The sequence below is a fragment of the Marmota flaviventris genome, chromosome 3 (genome assembly GCF_047511675.1).
Source record: "Marmota flaviventris isolate mMarFla1 chromosome 3, mMarFla1.hap1, whole genome shotgun sequence".
NCBI classification, from domain to species: domain Eukaryota; kingdom Metazoa; phylum Chordata; class Mammalia; order Rodentia; family Sciuridae; genus Marmota; species Marmota flaviventris.
The window spans coordinates 170,587,854-170,607,879 of NC_092500.1; the positions used below are offsets into that span (position 1 = coordinate 170,587,854).

The following is a 20,026-nucleotide window of genomic DNA, read 5'->3' on the forward strand; positions in this document are numbered from 1 at the left end:
CCTGTTGGTGATCTCTCACTTACTTTTCAAAACCTGTTTTTGTTGTTGCTTCTTTGAAACCTAGGATGTTCAAAGTCTATGGTTCTTTCCTCCACACTTACCAGTATGCTTTATATGTACCCCTGTTCTGATGTGTGCATTATTATGTTAGAATTTTTTTATATTTTTATTCTTCCTAGTAGAATTTCAACTTTTTGGAAGCAGAGCTTGTCCATGTTCATCTTTCTATCTCTAGTATTTAATATAGAGACTTACACATAGTAAATGCTTAACATAGAGCCTCACACATAATAGATGCTAAATAAATGTTTGAATTAATTTCACTGTAAATCCTTTAGAGGTGACGGTGGTCAAGATTGTGTTATACTTAAACTCTTAATCTTATGGGGTTAGAAATAGAAGTTTGATGAGGATGGTGATGTTATTATAATACTAAGTTACTACACGTTTGTGAACACTAGTATGTCACTTTTTCTTATTTTTCAAAGTGACTTGAAGCTTTCAGCATTGTGTTTGCATTTATAACTGGTATAATTAAATAAAGGAACAACAGAACAGAATTTTCCCTTCTCTAGGCTTATGTCAAAATTCTTTTGTACTCAATTCACTGTTTAGAGTCAGTGGTGGACTGGGGTTGTGGCTCAGTGGTAGAGTGCTTACTTTGCATGTGTGAGGCACTAAGTTCAATTTTCTAAATAAAGATATTGAGCCCATCTACAACTAAAAAAAAGTTTTTTAAAAAAATAGTCAATGGTAGAGCTGGAGATGTGGCTCAAGCGGTAGCACGCTCGCCTAGCATGTGTGCAGCCCGGGTTCGAGCCTCAGCATCACATACAAACAAAGATGTTGTGTCCGCCAAAAACTAAAAAATAAATATTAAAATTCTCTTAAAAAAAAAAAGAGTCAGTGGTAGAGGCTGGGTTTTTATAGCTCAGTGGTAGGTAGAGTGCTTGCCTAGCAAGCGCGAGGTCCTGGATTCAATCCTCAGCACCATATAAAAATAAATAAATAAAAATAAAAATGTTATGTCCATCTACAACTAAAAAAAATATTAAAAAAGAAGAAGAAGAAGAAAAGTCAGTGGTAGCCAGGTTAGGGGTGCCTTTAATCCCAGTAGTTTAGGATGCTGAGGCAGGAGAATAGCAAGTTCAAAGCCAGCCTCAGCAACTTAAGAGAGGTCCTAAACAATTTATTGAGATCTTCTCTCAAAATAATTTTATAATGAGGTCTGAGGATGTGGCTCAGTGTTGAAGAGCTTCTGGGTTCAGTCCCTGGTACCAAAACACACACACACACTTGGGTATCCAAGTGTGTGTATCATTCTGGTTTTGTTGAAAAAAGTATATTCATGTTCATGTAGAGTAAGTGATCTGGTAGGATTTCCATTAAGACAACTGTGGTTATTTCTGAATTAACAGTTTGTGTTTGCTATGTTCTTCATTTAATGTTTGTATTTTCTTTTTCTTTCTTTTTCATTTTTCAGTATTGGAGATTTTACCCAAGCCTCATGCATGCTAGGCAAATGCTCTACCACTGAGTTACAGCCCTACCTTCTAGTGGCTTTTTCTTATTTTTCTGTATGAAACATATTGTGCTTCCCCATCTCCACCCCACCACTACACAGCTGGTGCTGGAGATTGAACCAAGGGCCTAGTACAGGCTAATAAACATGTGCTCTACTACTTAATTTCACCCATAGCCCATACATTGTGCTTTTAAAACACTAATATTAGTAAGGACGTTTTAGTTTTAAAAATTTGAACTGTCCTGTTTTGTTCCTCTTTCAGGGCAGTGCCTCAGACATAGTATTCATTAAATATATTTTGATTGAATGACTGTAGTGTAAGGAAGAACTTGGTGTTACAAAAGGCATGAAGTGGGCTCGATCCTCAGCACCACATACAAACAAGGATGTTGTGTCCGCCAAAAACTGAAAAATAAATATTAAAAAATTCTCTCTCTCTAAAAAAAAAAAAATATTAAAAAAAAAGGCATGAAGTGCTTTCAAAGAGAAGGATCATGTGGAGGCTTTAAGTTGTAGATGGTCAATTGGACTTTAAAATTCAGATAGGGTTTGTTGTTTATTTTTTAAGAGACTAGTATAATGTACCTCGTGTAACAATAATTCTGGGTATTCTGGGCAAGCACTCTATCTCTGAGCTACATTCCTTAACTCTGAAGGGTCTTTAGAAGCCTGTTTTGTGATCAGAGTAAACCAACCAGAATGAAGTTGTTTCTAAATTGAAAAAATGTACTCCACAAGTAGTGGAGAATTATTTGCACCTGATTTTAGGGGAAAAAAAAAAATCAGCTTTTGAACATTTTTATTCATTTTTTTAGTGTGACAAATCAGTTTAAAGGAATTACCTTAAAAATAATTTGCCTGGGCTGGGATTGTGGCTCAGCGGTAGAGCGCTTGCCTCGCACGTGCGAGACCCTGGGTTTGATCCTCAGCACCACATACAAAAATAAACAAGTGAAATAAAGGTATTGTGTCCAACTACAACTAAAAAATAAGGAAAATTTTTTTAAATATTTTTTATTTTTAATTTATTTTTATCTGTATTGGTACTGGGTATCAAATCCAGGGGTGCTTTACTTAACCACTCAGCTACATCCCCAGCACTATTTATTTTTTTATTTTGAAATGGTGTCTTGCTAAGTTGATGAGGGTTTTGCTGAGTTGCTGAAGCTGCCCTTGACCTTGGGATCTTCCTGACTCAGCCTCCTGAGACTATGGGATTATAGATATACACCACTGTCTCCAGCAAAAATACTTATTTTAAATTAAATTATTAGAAGTAGTGAAATTCGGTTTGCAAAGTTTTATTTTTAAGACATGCCATATGGGCTGGGGATGTGACTCAAGCGGTAGCGTGCTCGCCTGGCATGCGTGTGGCCCAGGTTCGATCCTCAGCACCATATACAAACAAAGCTGTTGTGTCTGCCGAAAAACTAAAAAATAAATATTAAAATTCTCTCTCTCTCTCTCTCTTTAAAAAAAAAAAAACCTATTAATTGATCAAATAATGGGCTGGGGATAAATCTATATAAAAAAAGACATGCCATAATTTAGGATTCTCCATGATATTGGAAATATTAAAAGTTTACTTCCTAAAAAAAGTCAAATTTATGGACTGAGTATGAAGGTGAATAGTTCCTGTGATAGTGGTGAATTCTACAAACCAACTCACTGAAAGACTTTTGGAAAGTACTTACACACTGTCATAGGACACTTAAAAATTAAGGTTAGGAAAAAAAATTCTAAGATTAGAGGATTATTTTGTAGATGCAAAGTAATAAAGTTTTAGACCTTTTTTCATTAGAGACTATTGTTCCAGAAAGGGAGTTTTTAAGCTTTTATTTTATTTGCTTAAAGTCATTCTAAAAAGTTGTTTTCAAATAATTTCTTACTCTAATTTGAATCTGAAATAGCTATGAATACCATTTTTTAATTTTCAAGGCAATTCCACATTCGATTTCTCAGTTAGTGAGTTTAGTCATAATATTCCCAAACTCAGTAGGGTGCAGTTTCCATGGTTACCATACCCTTTGTAAAGTGACAAAGGTTGGAATTCTGATTCTCTTGAGTCAAATTTTGGCCTTTGACTCTGTCCCCTTTTCACACCCCTTCCTAAGCTTGGGTTGTTGCTATGCTTGGAGGTTTGTCAGCTAGCAGGTTTCTATGGTAACAGGAATGGAAATTTGAAAGAAGAATGAATGGGAGCACAAAGGCTTGGTTGATTTGAATTTGAACAAAGAATGCAAGGTTCCATGTAGTGCACCTTTGTTGTAGAAACCAGAAATTTAATTTTAGAAAGTTACTTTCTAGTTTGTAAACTTCTTATACCCTGGTCTTGATTTATTGAACAAAAGTATTACTGTTTAGGGAAATAGTAAGAACCTTTAAAATTCAATCAGCTAAAGTTCTCTTCTTCTACTTCATAGAACTTTAATAGTATTCTTTATGTTATGTACTTGTTATTGACTTTTAAGTGTCCAGGTTACCAATTTAATTTTGATTTTGTTGTGGTTTAAAATTGTTGGTAAAGTTAAAATCAAGGCAATTTGCTTATTTGAAAAGTATTAATTTTGATTTGTTTTTATATACAGCTTTGTTGAGGTGTGTACATGATAAGCTGCACTCTTAAAGTGTTCACTTCCATGAGTTTTTGACCAAGCATGTGATACCACCACCACAAAGTACAGAACATTTCTGCCACGTCAAAAGCTTCCTTATGTTCCTTTGTAGTCCATCCTTCTTTCTGCTCACTGTTCCAAAGCAAATCAGTGATCTGTTTTCTGTCATTATGAATTAGTTTTCATTTTCTAGAGTTTTATATAAATGGAATTATAGCATCTACATTTTTGTCTGGTTTCTTTTACCCAGCATTACGATTTTGAGGTTTATGTTTTGTTTTGCTTTTTAAGAGAAAACTAAAATGTAAGTTAAGTAGAACAAATTGGTTAAGTATAAGGACTGGATAAGAATGCCAAAGTTTCTATGCCTTATTTTCTACATGTGTATCATAGAATGAGATTAGTTTTAATAGTATCCCTTATGGAATTGTAAGAAAAAGAGAACTTTAGCTGATTGATTTGAAATGAGGTAAGCGTATAAGGCTTTTTCAGCAATTCCTGTCCTACAGTGTCAGTAAATGCTAAGATACAGCCCAAAGTACTTTAAGCTAGTAATTAGCAAAAGCATAAACTCGTAGCTTTAGGCTCAGTGCATGCAGCACAAAATAGTCATTTATGGCAATTTTGTAATTCATGATGGGGTTCCCAGATGGAAGTTTGGTTAACATATTAACATCATGATATCTTATTGTTTGATATTTTACAAATTGGTAGTACCAAACAAGTTGAAGACTGAAATCATTCATGTGCATAAGTATATGAATTATGTACATATATCAGCATGTGAATGTAATGTCTCTTCAACTTTTAATTTTGAAATAATTTTGGATTCACCAGAAGTTGCAAAAATAGTACAGACATTCTGTGTACCCTTGTCTGTTTCCTGCCCCATTCTTACCATTTTATGTAACTATAATATACTATCAAAACCAGGAAATTGATTCTGTTTATAGACCTTATCACATTTCATCAGTTTTTAGGTGTTTTTATTGTCTGTGTATAATTGTGTGTGTGCGTGTGTGTGTACATGTACAGTTCTGGTCATTATCATTTTAGCACATGCATAGATTTCTGTAGCTACTGCTGTAATAAAGATACAGAGTGTTCTGTCACCTCCAAGGAACACTCTCGTGCTTCCTCTTTTTTCTTCCCCTTTCCTATTCCCATCAACCACTAATCTGTTCTTCCTCTCTAAATTTTGTCATATCAAGAATGTTGTATACTTGTGTCTTGGGCCATTTTGTGCTGCTATAACAGAGGCTGAGTAATTTATAAAGAAGAATTTATTTTTTCATGGTCCTGGAGTCTGGGAAGTCAAGATCAATGTGCTGACATCTGGTGAGAGTCTTCTTGCTATGTTTATGCCACGGCAGAAGTGGAAAGGTCAAAAAGGGGCAGTGAGAGAACAGGTACACACGTATTTGTGAAAGGGGGTCAAACTCATTCTTTTATAAGGAACCAGTCCTGCAATAACTTAACAGTAACAACATAAATCCTTTCATGAGGGCAGACGTGCAGAGCCTACTCACCTCTTAAAAGGCCCATGTCTTAATCCTGTAACAATGATAATTTTCTAGCATGCTTTTTGGAGATCATATTCAAAGGATGTCTTTTGAGATTGGCTTCTTTCTCTTAGTATAATGCTTTTTATATCCATTCAAGTTGTTACATGTCTCAAGTTTTTGCTTTTAATTGCTGAATAATATTCCATTTTACAGATGTGCCACAATTAGTTTAACCATTTACCCACTGAAGGACACTTGGGTTGTTTCTAGCAGTTTGCTATTACAAATAAAGCTGCAATGAATATTTGTGGACAGGTTTTTGTATGAACATAACTTTTCATTTCTCTGGGAAATGCTCAGGAATGTGATTGGTGGATTGTATGGTAAGCATATGTTTGGGTTTTTAAGAAATTGTTTTAACTGTGTTCCATAGTGGTCATAACATTTTACATTCCCATCAGTAATATATGAGAGATCTGCTTTCTTTCCACTATTTGGTATTATAACTAATTTTTAAAAATTTCCTCTGTAATAATATATCATGTGGTTTTAATTTGCATTATTCTAATGTCTAATGATATTGAACATATCTAGGTGTTTATATGTCATTCATATATCCATCTTTTACTCATTTTCCAAGTGGATCTTTTTTTTTTTTTTTTTTAAATTTGAGTCTTGAGGGTTCTTTATATATTCTGTATACAAATCTTTGATATCATATAAGATTTGGAAATAGTTTATTCCAGTTCATAACTTGCCTTTTCATCCTTTTAACATGGTCTTTAGGAGAATAAAAGTTTTCAATTCTAATGAAGTCCAGTCTACCAAATTTGTTTTTAAATTATGAATTGTGGTTTTGTTTTCATTTCTAAGAACCCTTCACCTTCCCCTAGGTCTTGAAGATTTTCTCTTTTTTAAAAAAATTTTTATAGTTTCATAATGAAATCTTTGATAAATTTTAAGTTAAGTCAGGCGTGGTGCATGCTAATAATCTCAGTGACTCAGGAGGCTGCAGGAGGATCGCAAATAAACACTGTGTATAACTTCTTGCCTTTTCCCTCTTTTTTCTTCTTTTAGTGCTTGTCCTCTCTTTCCATTTAATGTATATTAATTGAAAAATATATTCTGGTGTATACCTCAGACTTAACCAAATCAGAATTTTCAGGGGTAGAGTTAAAAGGGTTTTATTTAAACAAAACAAAACAAAATCAAAACTCCTCTTTAGAAGTTTTTAATAATCTTTTTTTCAAGATGAGTAAAAATGAAAGTTGAAATATTATAAAAGCTTTAACTTGTATACAGTTCTTTATCTAATTATTCAATTTTATTTTCATAGCCATTCCACCCAATGGTGAATCTGGATTGTTCTCGGGATTTCCGGCCATTTCTCTGTGCACTCTATGCTCCTATTTGTATGGAATATGGACGTGTCACACTTCCCTGTCGTAGGCTGTGTCAGCGGGCCTATAGTGAGTGTTCGAAGCTCATGGAGATGTTTGGTGTCCCTTGGCCTGAAGATATGGAATGCAGCAGGTATGAAAATCATAGAGGGCTGGGGATGTGGCTCAAGCGGTAGCGCGCGCTCGCCTGGCATGCGTGAGGCCCAGGTTCGATCCTCAGCACCACATAAAAACAAAGATGCTGTGTTCACTGAAAACTAAAAATAAATAAATTAATTAATTAAAAAAAAAAAAAGAAAATCATAGACTTCCATTGGTTATTATGCAGCGGTGTGTTTCTAAGCATTTTCTAAACATTTGAGGATTATTAAACATTCTTATAGTTTTGTATGAGTAAACATTAGAACAATGTTGTATCCTGAAATAGTTCAAGTATAAAAAATAATAAGATGAAATCCTATGTACCTGTGATTATCTAACTTTGTCCAGTATTAACATTTTGTAATGTTTATTTCAGATTTAAGAAGTTAAACAGTGTAGGTACATTTGGAGGTTCTTTATTGGTAATTCTCTTGACCTCATACCCTTCTTCCTTCCCAGGGGTGAATTTGTTGTTAAGCATTTCTACGTTTGGTTTTATACTTAGTACATTATATACCTATCCACAAACAACATACTTTTTTTTTTTTTTTTTGCATGTATCTATCTGTATCTGTTGGTCTGGTTCATTCCTCTTAACAGCTAATTAAAAGCTAATATTCTATAGTTGACTTTGTAATATACTGTAGCTATTTAGCCACCTGTTGTCATTTGTGTTGTTCCCAGGTTTTTGTTAAGAGCAATACTGATTTCTCTTTCATTTTTAAAAGTAATTGTGTTTGTGATCTAGCAATAGCTGGTGTGCTGGTATGGCAGGTCAACAGAGCAAGAGGGGCAAACTTTTTTTTTTGAGGGCATGAATCCATGAGGGCTCTGCCTTTGTGACTTAATCACTTCCCCCAAAGGCTCCACCTCAGTGGGGTTTAAGTTTCAGTGCATGATTTTGGGGAGACATTTAGGCCATAGCACCATTCTTCAATTTTATGGACATTCTCAGACTTTTTATTTTTTATTCTAAATAGCGTCCTTCCTAATCTCATTCATTTCTTTATTTCACTTAAACTTTGTCATCTGTATATTGAAATAGCACTTTTGTTTGTAATTTCAGCTCATTCTTTCCATTTGAGATTGTTCAGATATGCAAATGGACTGATCTAATCAATTTTTATAAGTTAATTATGATATCTACTTAATGATTCTCAAGCCACAGCAATTCTATTTGATTTTTGTAGCTATATCTCTTTGTCTGTAAAATTTCTGTTCATTTCCCCTCTAACACCTGTGCCAAATCTATATTGCTTACTTCAAGCCCATATCTCACCTTTCTTCCCCTCAACCTCTGCCTATCCTGCTTTCCTGAAAATTATTTAGACCATCTTGTGTGATCTGCTATATCTCAAACCAGTCCTTCTCAATTTCTTTCTTGTATCTTCTTCCTCTTTCTGTCACTTGCACATTGGTGCTTCCCAAATTTTATCTGTTTTATTTGATTCTACAGCTTTCTCTGTAAACTAATTTCACTAATTTTAAACTTTTATTTGTATGTTGTTGACTCTTAAACCTGTATCTGTAACCGTGATATCTCCCTCCTAAGTTCCAAACTTGCATATCCATCAGCAGTTGCAAATCGTAATCCAAATTTGCCTCATATCTCCATTTCAGCATGCCTGAAATTTTATTTCTGGGCACTTTTTTGTTTTTAATAACCTGGAAGTCATTTTCTGTTCTTCCTTCATTGACTTCAACCCCCACATGTAATCAGTTATAAATTTTGTTGCTTTTATCTGTTTTCATATATCTTATTCTCATTACTTTTCTGGCTTTATTTGTTTCAGTTTATTTTAAAAATTCATTCTATTCTAACTGATCTCGCTGCCCCCTTTTTCATATAGCTCAAATCTGTCTTCCTTACTCCTCCTAGTTATCTTTTTGATTACTTGCATTAGGGTTATATGAATATATTCAATTAATGTCCATTAGTGCAACAAATATTAAGTGAATGTCTTGGTGTGCCAGACACTATTCTAATGTTGAAAATTAGCCATGAACAAAAATTAAGTCCCTGTATTTATGGAGCTAAAATTCTGGTGGTGGTGGTAAGTAGACTTCAGGGGAAGGCCTTATGATAAGGAGGCTTTAGACCAAGGACCTAAATGAAGTGAGAGAACAAATGATACAGATATCTGACAGTCTGAGCAGAGGAAACAGTAGCAAGTACAGAGGCTCTGAAGTTGGAAGCATGCTTAGAAAATTCAGAGAACAGAAGACCAAAGAGGCTGGAGCCAGGTGAGTGAGGGAGAATGGAAGGAAATAAGATCAGAAGTTTGGGGATTAAGGATCTATAATAGCTGCTAGGGAATTTGGATTTGACTCTGAATGAGATGAGAAACCAGGAGGTTTTGAGCAGAAGAGTCATGATTATGGACTTTTAAGTTGCTTTTCTTTAAAGGTTCACTCTGGGGCTGGGGATGCAACTCAGTGGTAGACACTCACCTAGTATGCTGGAGGCCCTGGGTTTGATCCTCAGCACTGCCAACAAAGAAAAAAAATTTTTGCTCTGGCTGTCATGTAGAAATGAGGAATTTGGACATGGCCCCCAGAAGTCTAAGTAAGTGGTACTGATGTCTCAGACTAGGTAGTAGCAGTGGAGGACAAGAGAACTGGTCAGATTCTGGATATATTGCAAAGTAGTGACAGAAGTTACTGGTAGATTGTGACGTAAATGAAAGAAGGGACTTCGAGGATAACCCCAAGGCAACAGGAAAAATGGAATCACCACTTACTGTGGATGAGGAAACCTGAGGCATGGAAGTCAAGTGTTTGATATTAGAAGGGTTAAAGATTGAGGTGCCTATGAGATGTCCTAATTTATATATTTCCTTGACCATTTGTGGATACAAATATACCTGTAGAAAATAAATAGCTTTACTTTGTATGGTTGTAAATTTTATATCAGCATGCATACACACATATTTTTACAATGTGCATACCTCTCTAACCTCATCTGTAACAAGCCATTCATTGATACAAAACACATCCTGGTCAAGCATCCATTCCTTTGCTTGCATTTGCTTCCTAGAATACTGATTGGCATGCTGTTGATACTGGGAGGTGCTAATTCAAAAGCCTGCATGAGGTACTTGCTCTCTGAAGTCTTTAATTAAACCCTTTCCCCTGATCCAATTAATCCTGGTCTTCTATACATCCTATAGATTTTGATTATCTCATGTATTACACTGGTATATTTTGTGGTGTTTATATAAGTTTGTGTCTCTTTCTAAACTCAAAGATGGAGGGCCTGGTTTTGTTTATCTTAGCTACAGCATACTACATCAATACATACTTGATACAACAAACTTCTGTAATATTACCCTATAATTCCAAGTCCCATGAAAAAAATAGTTTGTGGGGCTGAAGTTGTGGCTCAGCGGTAGAGCACTCACCTCGCATGTGCAGGGCCCTGGGTTCGATCCCCAGCACCACATAAAAATAAATAAAAGTTATTGTGTACAACTACAAAAAAAAAATTTTAAAAAATAAAATTGTATTAGAAAATAAAGGATTTTAAGATGTTAATCAACAATGATTATGAAAGTATTTGGCAAACTTTACATTAGTGACAGTTTCTTGGAAACTATTTGATGCATATGAGACAGTAAATAGCCAGTAATTGGGAGTCTGAAGGCAAAAAAATTTGAAGAGGAAGGGAATTCATGGGAATGTTGTCCTTAGTCACAGAAATTTTGTCTGTCAGCCAGTGTGAGGATCAAGTGTGTGGATCATTTTTCTTTGAAAACTTATTAAAATACAGATTTCTGAACCTTAATCACAAGCATTCTGAAATATGATTTGTGGTGGTAGAGATTAAGAATTTGCATTTTTAAAAATCCCCAAGTTTTTCTTATATGCATAGAAGTGTGAAAATAACTGAATTAGAGACTACAGGGGATTAGGGAGAAATCGGGGATGGTAGGAAAGAACTAGGTGACATTAGAGACCTTAGAAGCCCTTTAATTAGTTAATAGGATAAGCAGAGAGTGAATGTGAAATGGAAAGAGAAGATCTAAAAACTTAACCACTTGCAAGGATTTTTTTCTTTCTTTCTTTCATTCTTTTTTTTTTAAACTGGGGATTGATCCCAGGGCCTCACATGTAGTAGGCAAGCACTCTACCACTGAGCTACATCCCCAGCCCTTTTAATTTTTATTTATTTATGTATTTTTAATTTTTTGTACCAGGGATTAACTTTAGGGGTGCTTAACCACTGAGCCACATCCCCAGCCCTTTTTTAAAAAATATTTTATTTAGAGACAGGGTCTTGCTGAGTTGCTTATGGTGTTGCTAAACTTCTGAGATTGGCTTTGAACTTGCAGTCCTCCTGCCTTAGCATTCTGAGCCTCTGAAATTACAGGCATGCACCATTATGCCCAGCCTTTTTATTTATTTTGAAACAGGGTCTTTGTGAATTGCCCAGGATGGCCCCAAACTTGCCAATCATTCAGTCTTAACTGTGTCCTAAATACTCTGTACTATTCATAATATAGCTGCATTTTGCTGTTTATTAGTACTGATATTGAAGGTAAAACAAATTTAAGTTTAAAATCATGTCTTTTTTTTTTGGGGGGGGGGTCAGGTGTGTCTGATTCATTGGTCCATGAACAAGATAACCACCATTTACTTTATTGATACTTCCACAATTGCCCTCCAAGGACATAGGAATAACTAAGTCATGGGTTCTAAACTTGGAAATCCAAATTGTTAGGAGGCAGTACATTTCCCTGTAAATAAAATTGGTTCTCATCTTGTGTTTTTTTAGGTTTCCAGATTGTGATGAGCCATATCCTCGACTTGTGGATCTGAATCTAGTTGGAGATCCAACTGAAGGAGCTCCAGTGGCAGTGCAGAGAGATTATGGTTTTTGGTGTCCCCGGGAGTTGAAAATTGATCCTGATCTTGGTTATTCTTTTTTACACGTGCGTGATTGTTCACCTCCTTGTCCAAATATGTACTTCAGGAGAGAAGAACTGTCATTTGCCCGCTATTTCATAGGATTGATTTCAATCATTTGCCTCTCTGCAACGTTGTTTACTTTTTTAACTTTTTTGATTGATGTCACAAGATTCCGCTATCCTGAAAGGCCTATTATATTTTATGCAGTCTGCTACATGATGGTATCATTAATTTTCTTCATTGGGTTTTTGCTTGAGGACCGAGTAGCCTGCAATGCATCCAGTCCTGCACAGTATAAGGCTTCCACAGTGACACAAGGATCTCATAATAAAGCCTGTACCATGCTTTTTATGGTACTCTATTTTTTCACAATGGCTGGCAGTGTGTGGTGGGTAATTCTTACCATCACATGGTTTTTAGCAGCTGTGCCAAAGTGGGGTAGTGAAGCCATCGAGAAGAAAGCACTGCTATTTCATGCCAGTGCATGGGGCATTCCTGGAACTCTGACTATCATCCTTTTAGCGATGAATAAAATTGAAGGTGACAATATTAGTGGCGTGTGTTTTGTTGGCCTCTACGATGTTGATGCATTGAGATATTTTGTTCTTGCTCCCCTCTGCCTGTATGTGGTAGTTGGGGTTTCTCTCCTTTTAGCTGGCATTATATCTCTGAACAGAGTTCGAATTGAGATTCCATTAGAAAAGGAGAACCAAGATAAATTAGTGAAGTTTATGATCCGGATTGGTGTTTTCAGCATTCTTTATCTGGTACCACTCTTGGTTGTAATTGGATGCTACTTTTATGAGCAAGCTTACCGTGGCATCTGGGAAACAACATGGATACAAGAACGCTGCAGAGAATATCACATTCCTTGTCCATATCAGGTAAGGGAAACCTTGTTATAAATTTCAGAATGTGTAATAGTAAAAGTAAGAAGAAGGCATGTTACTATGAAGAGCTAATTTGGCTGTTTCTTAAAAACTCATCATGAATCTTCAACTTATTTTTTTACTAGTCTATTTTAATTATAAAGAATAATGAGTTTCATTGTGGTATACATTTTGAAATTTAAAATGGAGATAATTAACAAATATATTGTAAATACATAATATGCATGTTTGCATAGACATCTTCATTTTAAAAGATGATTTACATTTCTAAGCTATGGGCTTTTTTTAACTTTTTTTTTTTTTTTTTAGTTGTAGATGGACACAATATCTTTATTTTATGTATTTATTTTTTATGTGGTGCTGAGGATCGAACCCAGTACCTCACACGTTCTAGGCAAGAACTCTACCACTGAGCCACAGCCCTAGCTCCTAAACTATGGGCTTTTAAGAGATCTATTTCCATTATTGTAAAACAGTTGTGTGTATTGATTCTTTAGAAGTCCAGGTTTAGCCAGGCACTGTGGTACATTCCTGTAATCCCAGTGGCTTGGGAGGCTGAGGCAGGAGGATCATAAGTTAAAAACCAGCTTCAGCAACTTAGCAAGACCCTGACTCAAAAAAGGCTGGGGATGTGGGTTAGTGGTGGAGAACCCCTGGGTTCAATCCCTAGTACCAAAAAGCTGCAGGGGTGCAGTGGAGGGCTCTGGGGATATGGCTCCACTGGTTAAGCGCCTCTGGGTTCAATCCCTCGTCCAAAAAAAAAAAAAAAATTAGAAGTCCACATTTGTGGGGGAGAAATATTGTACCAACTCTGATAAGAAGGCACTATCTTGGGCTAGGGATATAGCTCAGTAGATAGAGTGCTTGCCTGTCACATGCAAGGCCCCTGGGTTCGATTCCCAGCACCATACACACCAAAAAAGAAGGCACCATCTTTGATGGAAATTTTACTGATCAGATAAGGAAATAATTGTTATAATTTTTCAAAAATAATAGAAATCAATTATATAAACTCTTGTGGTCTTGTTTTTTTCTTGGATATTGGAGATTTTATAATGTACTTTTAGGTTTAAAGATTTCAGATCCTCTGTTAGTCATGGAACTTTAGATCTAGAAAGAACTTCAGAGTTTGTTTGTTGGTACTCCAAATTTCTTGAACATCATCTCATTTGAAGCTTAGAAATGTGAAGTGATTTGCTCAGGCTTAGTAAGTGACCTCTTGGGATTTAGTTTTAAAGGAGACGTATAGTCAAGGAAAGTAGCTTTCCGGAATTGATGCTGAGTATTTATTCCTCCACCTTAAATCCTTCTTTAGAACCTATGCTTCTAGCTATTACTCTCTTCTTCCCCTTTAAAACAAATTTTCATGGATAAGTACTCTTTTTTGATCTAGGTGTCCTAGTCACAAAGTATACTGGCTGCCTTCACAACTCTCCCAACCCTAAGTTTCTCTAATAACTTTTCAATACATTTTTAAAGTACTTAATGTATTATAGATAATTTTGGTTTACTTGTCTTTTTCCTATACTAGGGTGAACTTTACAAGTAAAATCTTTTTTATTTTTTGAATACATATTCTGTAGGTTAGTAAATGAGAGCCATGAGAAGTGGGTATATAGTAAGAAGAGACATTTTTAAGAAATGGTAACAGTGGTATTGGGGACACTGAGTATGGGGTTAGTATATTATCAGTGCTTACATTCAGTGACTGAGAATGCTAGCTTCCCATTTGCTTTGTGGTATAAATCCTATACAAATTATATTTTTATCATTTAATAATTTTAGTTATGAATTTTTAAAATAAACCAACTCATAATTTAGAGACCAGGAAAAAAATGAATAATTGAAATTCAATTAAATTTCTTGGCAGAGTTACTTACTAAAAAACTCAATGATTTTGCCTCAACTGAGAAAGAAAGATGGTTGAATTCGTTAAATGCTTCCCCAAACAAGTTGTCTAGGATTCAAAAAATATTATCTTAGGGATATTGAAGAAATAATGTTGACTATGAAATAAACTTTAAAAATACCAAACCTTGCGGAGCGTGGTGATACACACCTGTAATCCCAGCTACTCAGGAAGCAGAGGCAGAAGAATCAAGTTCCAGGCCAGCTTGGGCAATTTAGCTAGTAAGACCCTGTCTCAAAACAAAAACAAACCTTAAACATATAAATTAGTAAATTAGAGCAGGCAGGATTCTGCTCTCCTTGAGACATTCCTAAAATTCTTTTAGCATCTTTAGAACCAGTGTGAGTTACATGGACATGTATGTGTGTGTGCTTTTCTGTATAATCATCGGTTTAAAATGTATTTTAATGAAATATTTCCAACATATGTGAAAGAATAGAGAATGGTGTAATGACAAAGGTATTAAGCTATAAGCTAGAGAGCAGGAATCTTAGCTTCATATCTTATTTTTATGATTTACTAGTTTTATAACCTTGAGCAAACTTCATTTCTCTTTGTTTCAGTTTTTCTTCTATAAAATGGGGATATTAATAGCATCTACCTCCTGGGGTATTTTTTGGTTTGGTTTGGTTACTGGGTTATTTTTCAGATTAGAAAAATAACATAGACATGTGCCTACTGTATAGTAAGTGCTTGGATGTTAGCTCTGTTTTTACTCTTTTTTCTTCTATTGCTATGGATATGTATATCATATGTACAATATATATTATATGTGTGATTTTTCAAAAGAACCACCCAATACCACACTTTAACAAATGCTATATTTGCTTCAGACTTTTTGAAGAAATATTACAGATTTAGCTAAAGCTTCCTGTATTCCCCTCCCTATTCCTCCCTATCAGAAAGAGCCATCATCCTAGAGTATATCATTGCCTTGAAAGTCTGTACAATGAGAAATATGTGTATAGGTCTAAAAATTGTTTTACATAGTATATAAGTGATATCATATGTGTATTTCTTCAGCTTGTTTTTTTTAACTCAACATTTTGTTTTTGACATGTAATTATGTTAATACCACAACTCTAGTTTTTTTGTTTGTTTTTGTTTTTTTGGTACCAGGATTGAACCCAGGGGCATTTAACCACTGAGCCACATCCGCAGCCCTTTTTTATTTTTAATTTGAGACAAGGTCTTGCTGAGTTGCTTACAGCCTTGCTAAATTGCTGAGGCTGGCTATGAACTTACAATCCTCCTGCCTCAGCCTCCCAAGCTGCTGGAATTACAGATGTGTGTCTAGTTCATTTTTTTAAAAAATGCATTTTCTTTTAAGGAAGTTTGTATTATAAAATATTTCAAATATATAGAAGTATAGAAAAGTAAATACCCATGTACTCATAACCCAACCATCTTGAAGTGTTATGTCAAATACATCTATAGCTATGTCCATACATAAATGCCTATATCATATCTGTGTCTATCCATGAATGAAAGATATACTTGATGACTCTTCTGTTCTCTTTTCTCTCATTCCTTTCCCATCTCCCTGCCCTGTTTATGCCCTATTTATGATAACCCTTCTCATAAATAGGATATTTATCATTCTCCCAAATATTTTTATGTCCTTACTGAATGTTTATGTCCATAAAACTTGCTGGTTTGTGAGTTTTAAAAATACATGTAAAGTGGGATCATTCTGTAGCTTGCTTTTTTCACTCAAGTTTATGTTTTTGAGACTATACATCAGTATGTGTACTGCTCATTTGTTCATTTTCAACTGCAGTGGTGTGCTCTTCTATTTACTCATTTTTCTATTGCAGTTCACTCATTTTTCTATTGATGGATATACAATTTCTTAATTTTTCTGCTCTTATAAACCATTTTGCAGCAAAATTCTTATTATACCTCTCTATCCTGCACATGAATAAAAGTTTCAATGTGTTGTTTACCAAAAGTGGAATTGTTGGGCTGGTGTTGTGGCTTAGTGGTAGAGCGCTTGCCTGGAATGTGTGACGCTCTGGGTTCGATCCTCAGCACCACATAAAAAGAAATAAATAAAGGTATTGTATCCATCTACAACTAAAAATATATTTTTTAAAAAACCCAAAAAAACAAAAGTGGAATTGTTGCATTGTAAGATATAAGCATCTTCAATTCAAGTGGTTACTTCATTTATTTTCTCACCAGGAGTTTGAACTTCTCTCTTCTCCCCATCCTGGTGTTCTCAGGCTTTAAAGTTTTTGCCAGCCTTTGAAATGATATCTCAGTGGTTTAGCAATTTGCATTTCCCTTATCAGTAATAAGAGTAAGTGTGTTTTTGTATATTTTTTGGTCATTTGGGATTTCTCTTGTAATCTGCCACTGCTCTGTTAGGTTTATTGCCTTTTTTTTTTTTAAGAGAGAGAGAGAGAGAATTTTTTAATATTTATTTTTTAGTTCTTGGCGGACACAACATCTCTGTAGGCGAGCGCGCTACCGCTTGAGCCACATCCCCAGCCCAAAGCGTCACACATTCCATTGCCTTTTGTTGTATAAATATTCTTGGTAGTCTTTGTCAGTTATTTGCATTGCACATCTCTTCTACTACTCTCTAGTTTGTCTTTTCACTTTTTTTGTTCTTTCTTTGGTCTTTTGTGTTTTAAAAATTATTTTAAAATCCTGCCTTTAAAGTCATAAAAGTTCTGCCATGTTTTTTCTAACAGTTTTTACAATTTTTTATACATTTCTCTAATCCCTTTATGTTTATTTTTGTCTCTGTTATAAGGAACATAATTTTATTTTTTTCACATAAATAAGCTGTATGCCTTCTGCACAGTTTGTCAGATAACCCATTTAAATTACAGCACAACCTCTGTCAGCTACAGTTTCGTGTTTTTTTTTTTAAAGAGAGAGTGAGAGAGAGAGAGAGAGAGAGAGAGAGAGAATTTTTAAAAATATTTATTTCCTAGTTTTTGGCAGACACAACATCTTTGTATGTGGTGCTGAGTATCGAACCCGGGCCACACGCATGCCAGTTGAGCCTGCTACCGCTTGAGCCACATCTCCAGCCCTACAGTTTTCGTTTTTAAGGTGCTTTTATTCCATTGGTCTATTTGTTTAACAGTGTTTTGATTCTACATTTTCCCTACTCTGTTCTTCAAAATTATTTTAGTTGCTCTTGGCACTTTTCTCTTCTAGGTGAATTTCTTTTAAAAATATTTTTTAGTTGTAGTTGATACAATACCTTTATTTTATTTATTTATTTATATGTGGTGCTAAGGATCAAACCCAGGCCTCGCACGTGCTAGTCAAGTGCTCTACCGCCGAGCCCCTTTTCTAGATGAATTTTCTATGGAAAAAAAGTGATTTTGATTAAAATTGTTTTTATAAATGAATTGGGAAAATTGCTTTGTGTAGTACTGAATATTAATATCTTTTTATTTATATTCTCGCTCATTCATTTGTTCCTGAATACCTTATTGTTACAATTATAACACTTATTATTACATTTTTCAAATTGGTTATTGCTGGTGTGCAAGGATGCCACTGGTTGCTTTTGTATGTTTACCTTATATTGAACATCGTTGCTGAATTTTTTTATTAGTTCCAATAGTATATCGATTCTCTTAGATATTCTTTGTAGAAATCTTGTCTGCAAATAAGGACAGATCTTTGTCATGCTGTTTTTCTAATTTTTATATAAAGATTTGGCACATTCTCCTGTAAAACTGTCCAACTGTTCTGCTGTCTTTGAGGAATAGGGGAAGTGTGAAAGTTTTTAGTAGTGATTTTATTGAGGACTTTTATTTCTTCTTGAGGGACTCCCTGTAGTTTATATTTTTCTGGAGAAGTTTCATCTTACTTTACATATACAATGTCATAAGTTTGTTTTTTTAAAAATGTAACTATTTCCTTTTTGGCTGCTCCTGTATATTTTATTTTCTCCCTTAATTCATATATTGTATTTCCTAATTTTAAAAACGCATTTAAGCGGCTGGGGATGTGGCTCAAGCGGTAGCGCGCTTGCCTGGCGTGCATGTGGCCTGGGTTCGATCCTCAGCACCACGTACAAACAAAGATGTTGTGTCCGCCGAAAACTAAAAAATAAATATTAAAAAATTCTCTCTCTCTCTCTCTTTAAAAAAAAAAATTAAAAATGCATTTAATAGCTAACTTGGAATTTAACCAAAAAAAATTACTAACTTGATGGTCATTCATTCTATTTTCCATATTTGGCTCCAGGCGACTGTATTTTATTTATTTCCTTCATTCCTTCCCTCCCTTCCTCCCTTTTTCCTTTTTTTCTGTGTGTGTGTGTGTGTGTGTGTGTGTGTGAGAGAGAGAGAGAGAGAGAGAACACTTTTTGGTCAAGTTAGAGAATCTCTGACCTTTTATTCTCTCAGAGAAAGAAAACTTGATGGAAGGGGACATTTTTTTACACTAACATCCATGGGTGTTTTTTTGTTGTTGTTGTTTGTTTGTAAATTTAATTTGTTTTAATTAGTTATACACGACAACATCCATGGGTAATAGCACTCGGATACGGGATACGTACATTTTTCTATTCCCTTCAGTGTGTATGTGTTTTTATTCCAGAATTAGTATTGAACTTTCTCTTTAACATAATAATTGAAAGGCTATTTGGAAAGTGGGTGCATGTATGGTTCAAAAAAGATAAAGTGCTATAAACATGAACTCGAACTCATGTTACTTGTATATTATTTCTATATATTTCATGGTGTGTGAACTATGTGATCTTATTTCATAACCACAATAGCCTTATGAAATTTATAGTATGGCTTCGTTCCTGTCTTCCATAAAGCATTTGAAGCAGAAGTAAGTCTTGTGGCTTATCCAGAGTCACATTAGCTATAAACTGGCCCACCCAACCTGTAGCCCACTTATTTATTGCTTTTATTTGTAGTCTTATATCTATATGTGTAAGTGTATAAATATATTTTTTAGGGGCTGGGTTGTGGCTCAGTAGTGTAGTGCTTCCTTAGTATGTGTGAAGCACTGGGTTTGAAATTCTCGGCACCACATAAAAATAAATAAAATCAAGGTATTGTGTCCATCTGCAACTAAAAAATTTTTAAAAGATATATATTTCATAAAGTTTACCATTTCAACATGTACAGTTACATTCATGTTGTGCAA

The 20,026-nt window shown here is 34.8% G+C and overlaps 1 protein-coding gene across 2 annotated transcripts in view; it reads left to right on the top strand.

The window, feature by feature from the left end:
- Positions 1-20,026, top strand: part of Fzd3 (frizzled class receptor 3) — an 84,169-nt gene that overhangs the window by 12,775 nt on the left and 51,368 nt on the right. For both annotated transcript variants that reach the window (XM_071610610.1, XM_027927001.2), the window contains exons 3-4: positions 6,982-7,178; positions 11,961-12,978. In XM_071610610.1, coding sequence (XP_071466711.1) covers positions 6,982-7,178; positions 11,961-12,978 — 1,215 coding nt within the window. The remainder of the gene's footprint in view (positions 1-6,981; positions 7,179-11,960; positions 12,979-20,026) is intronic.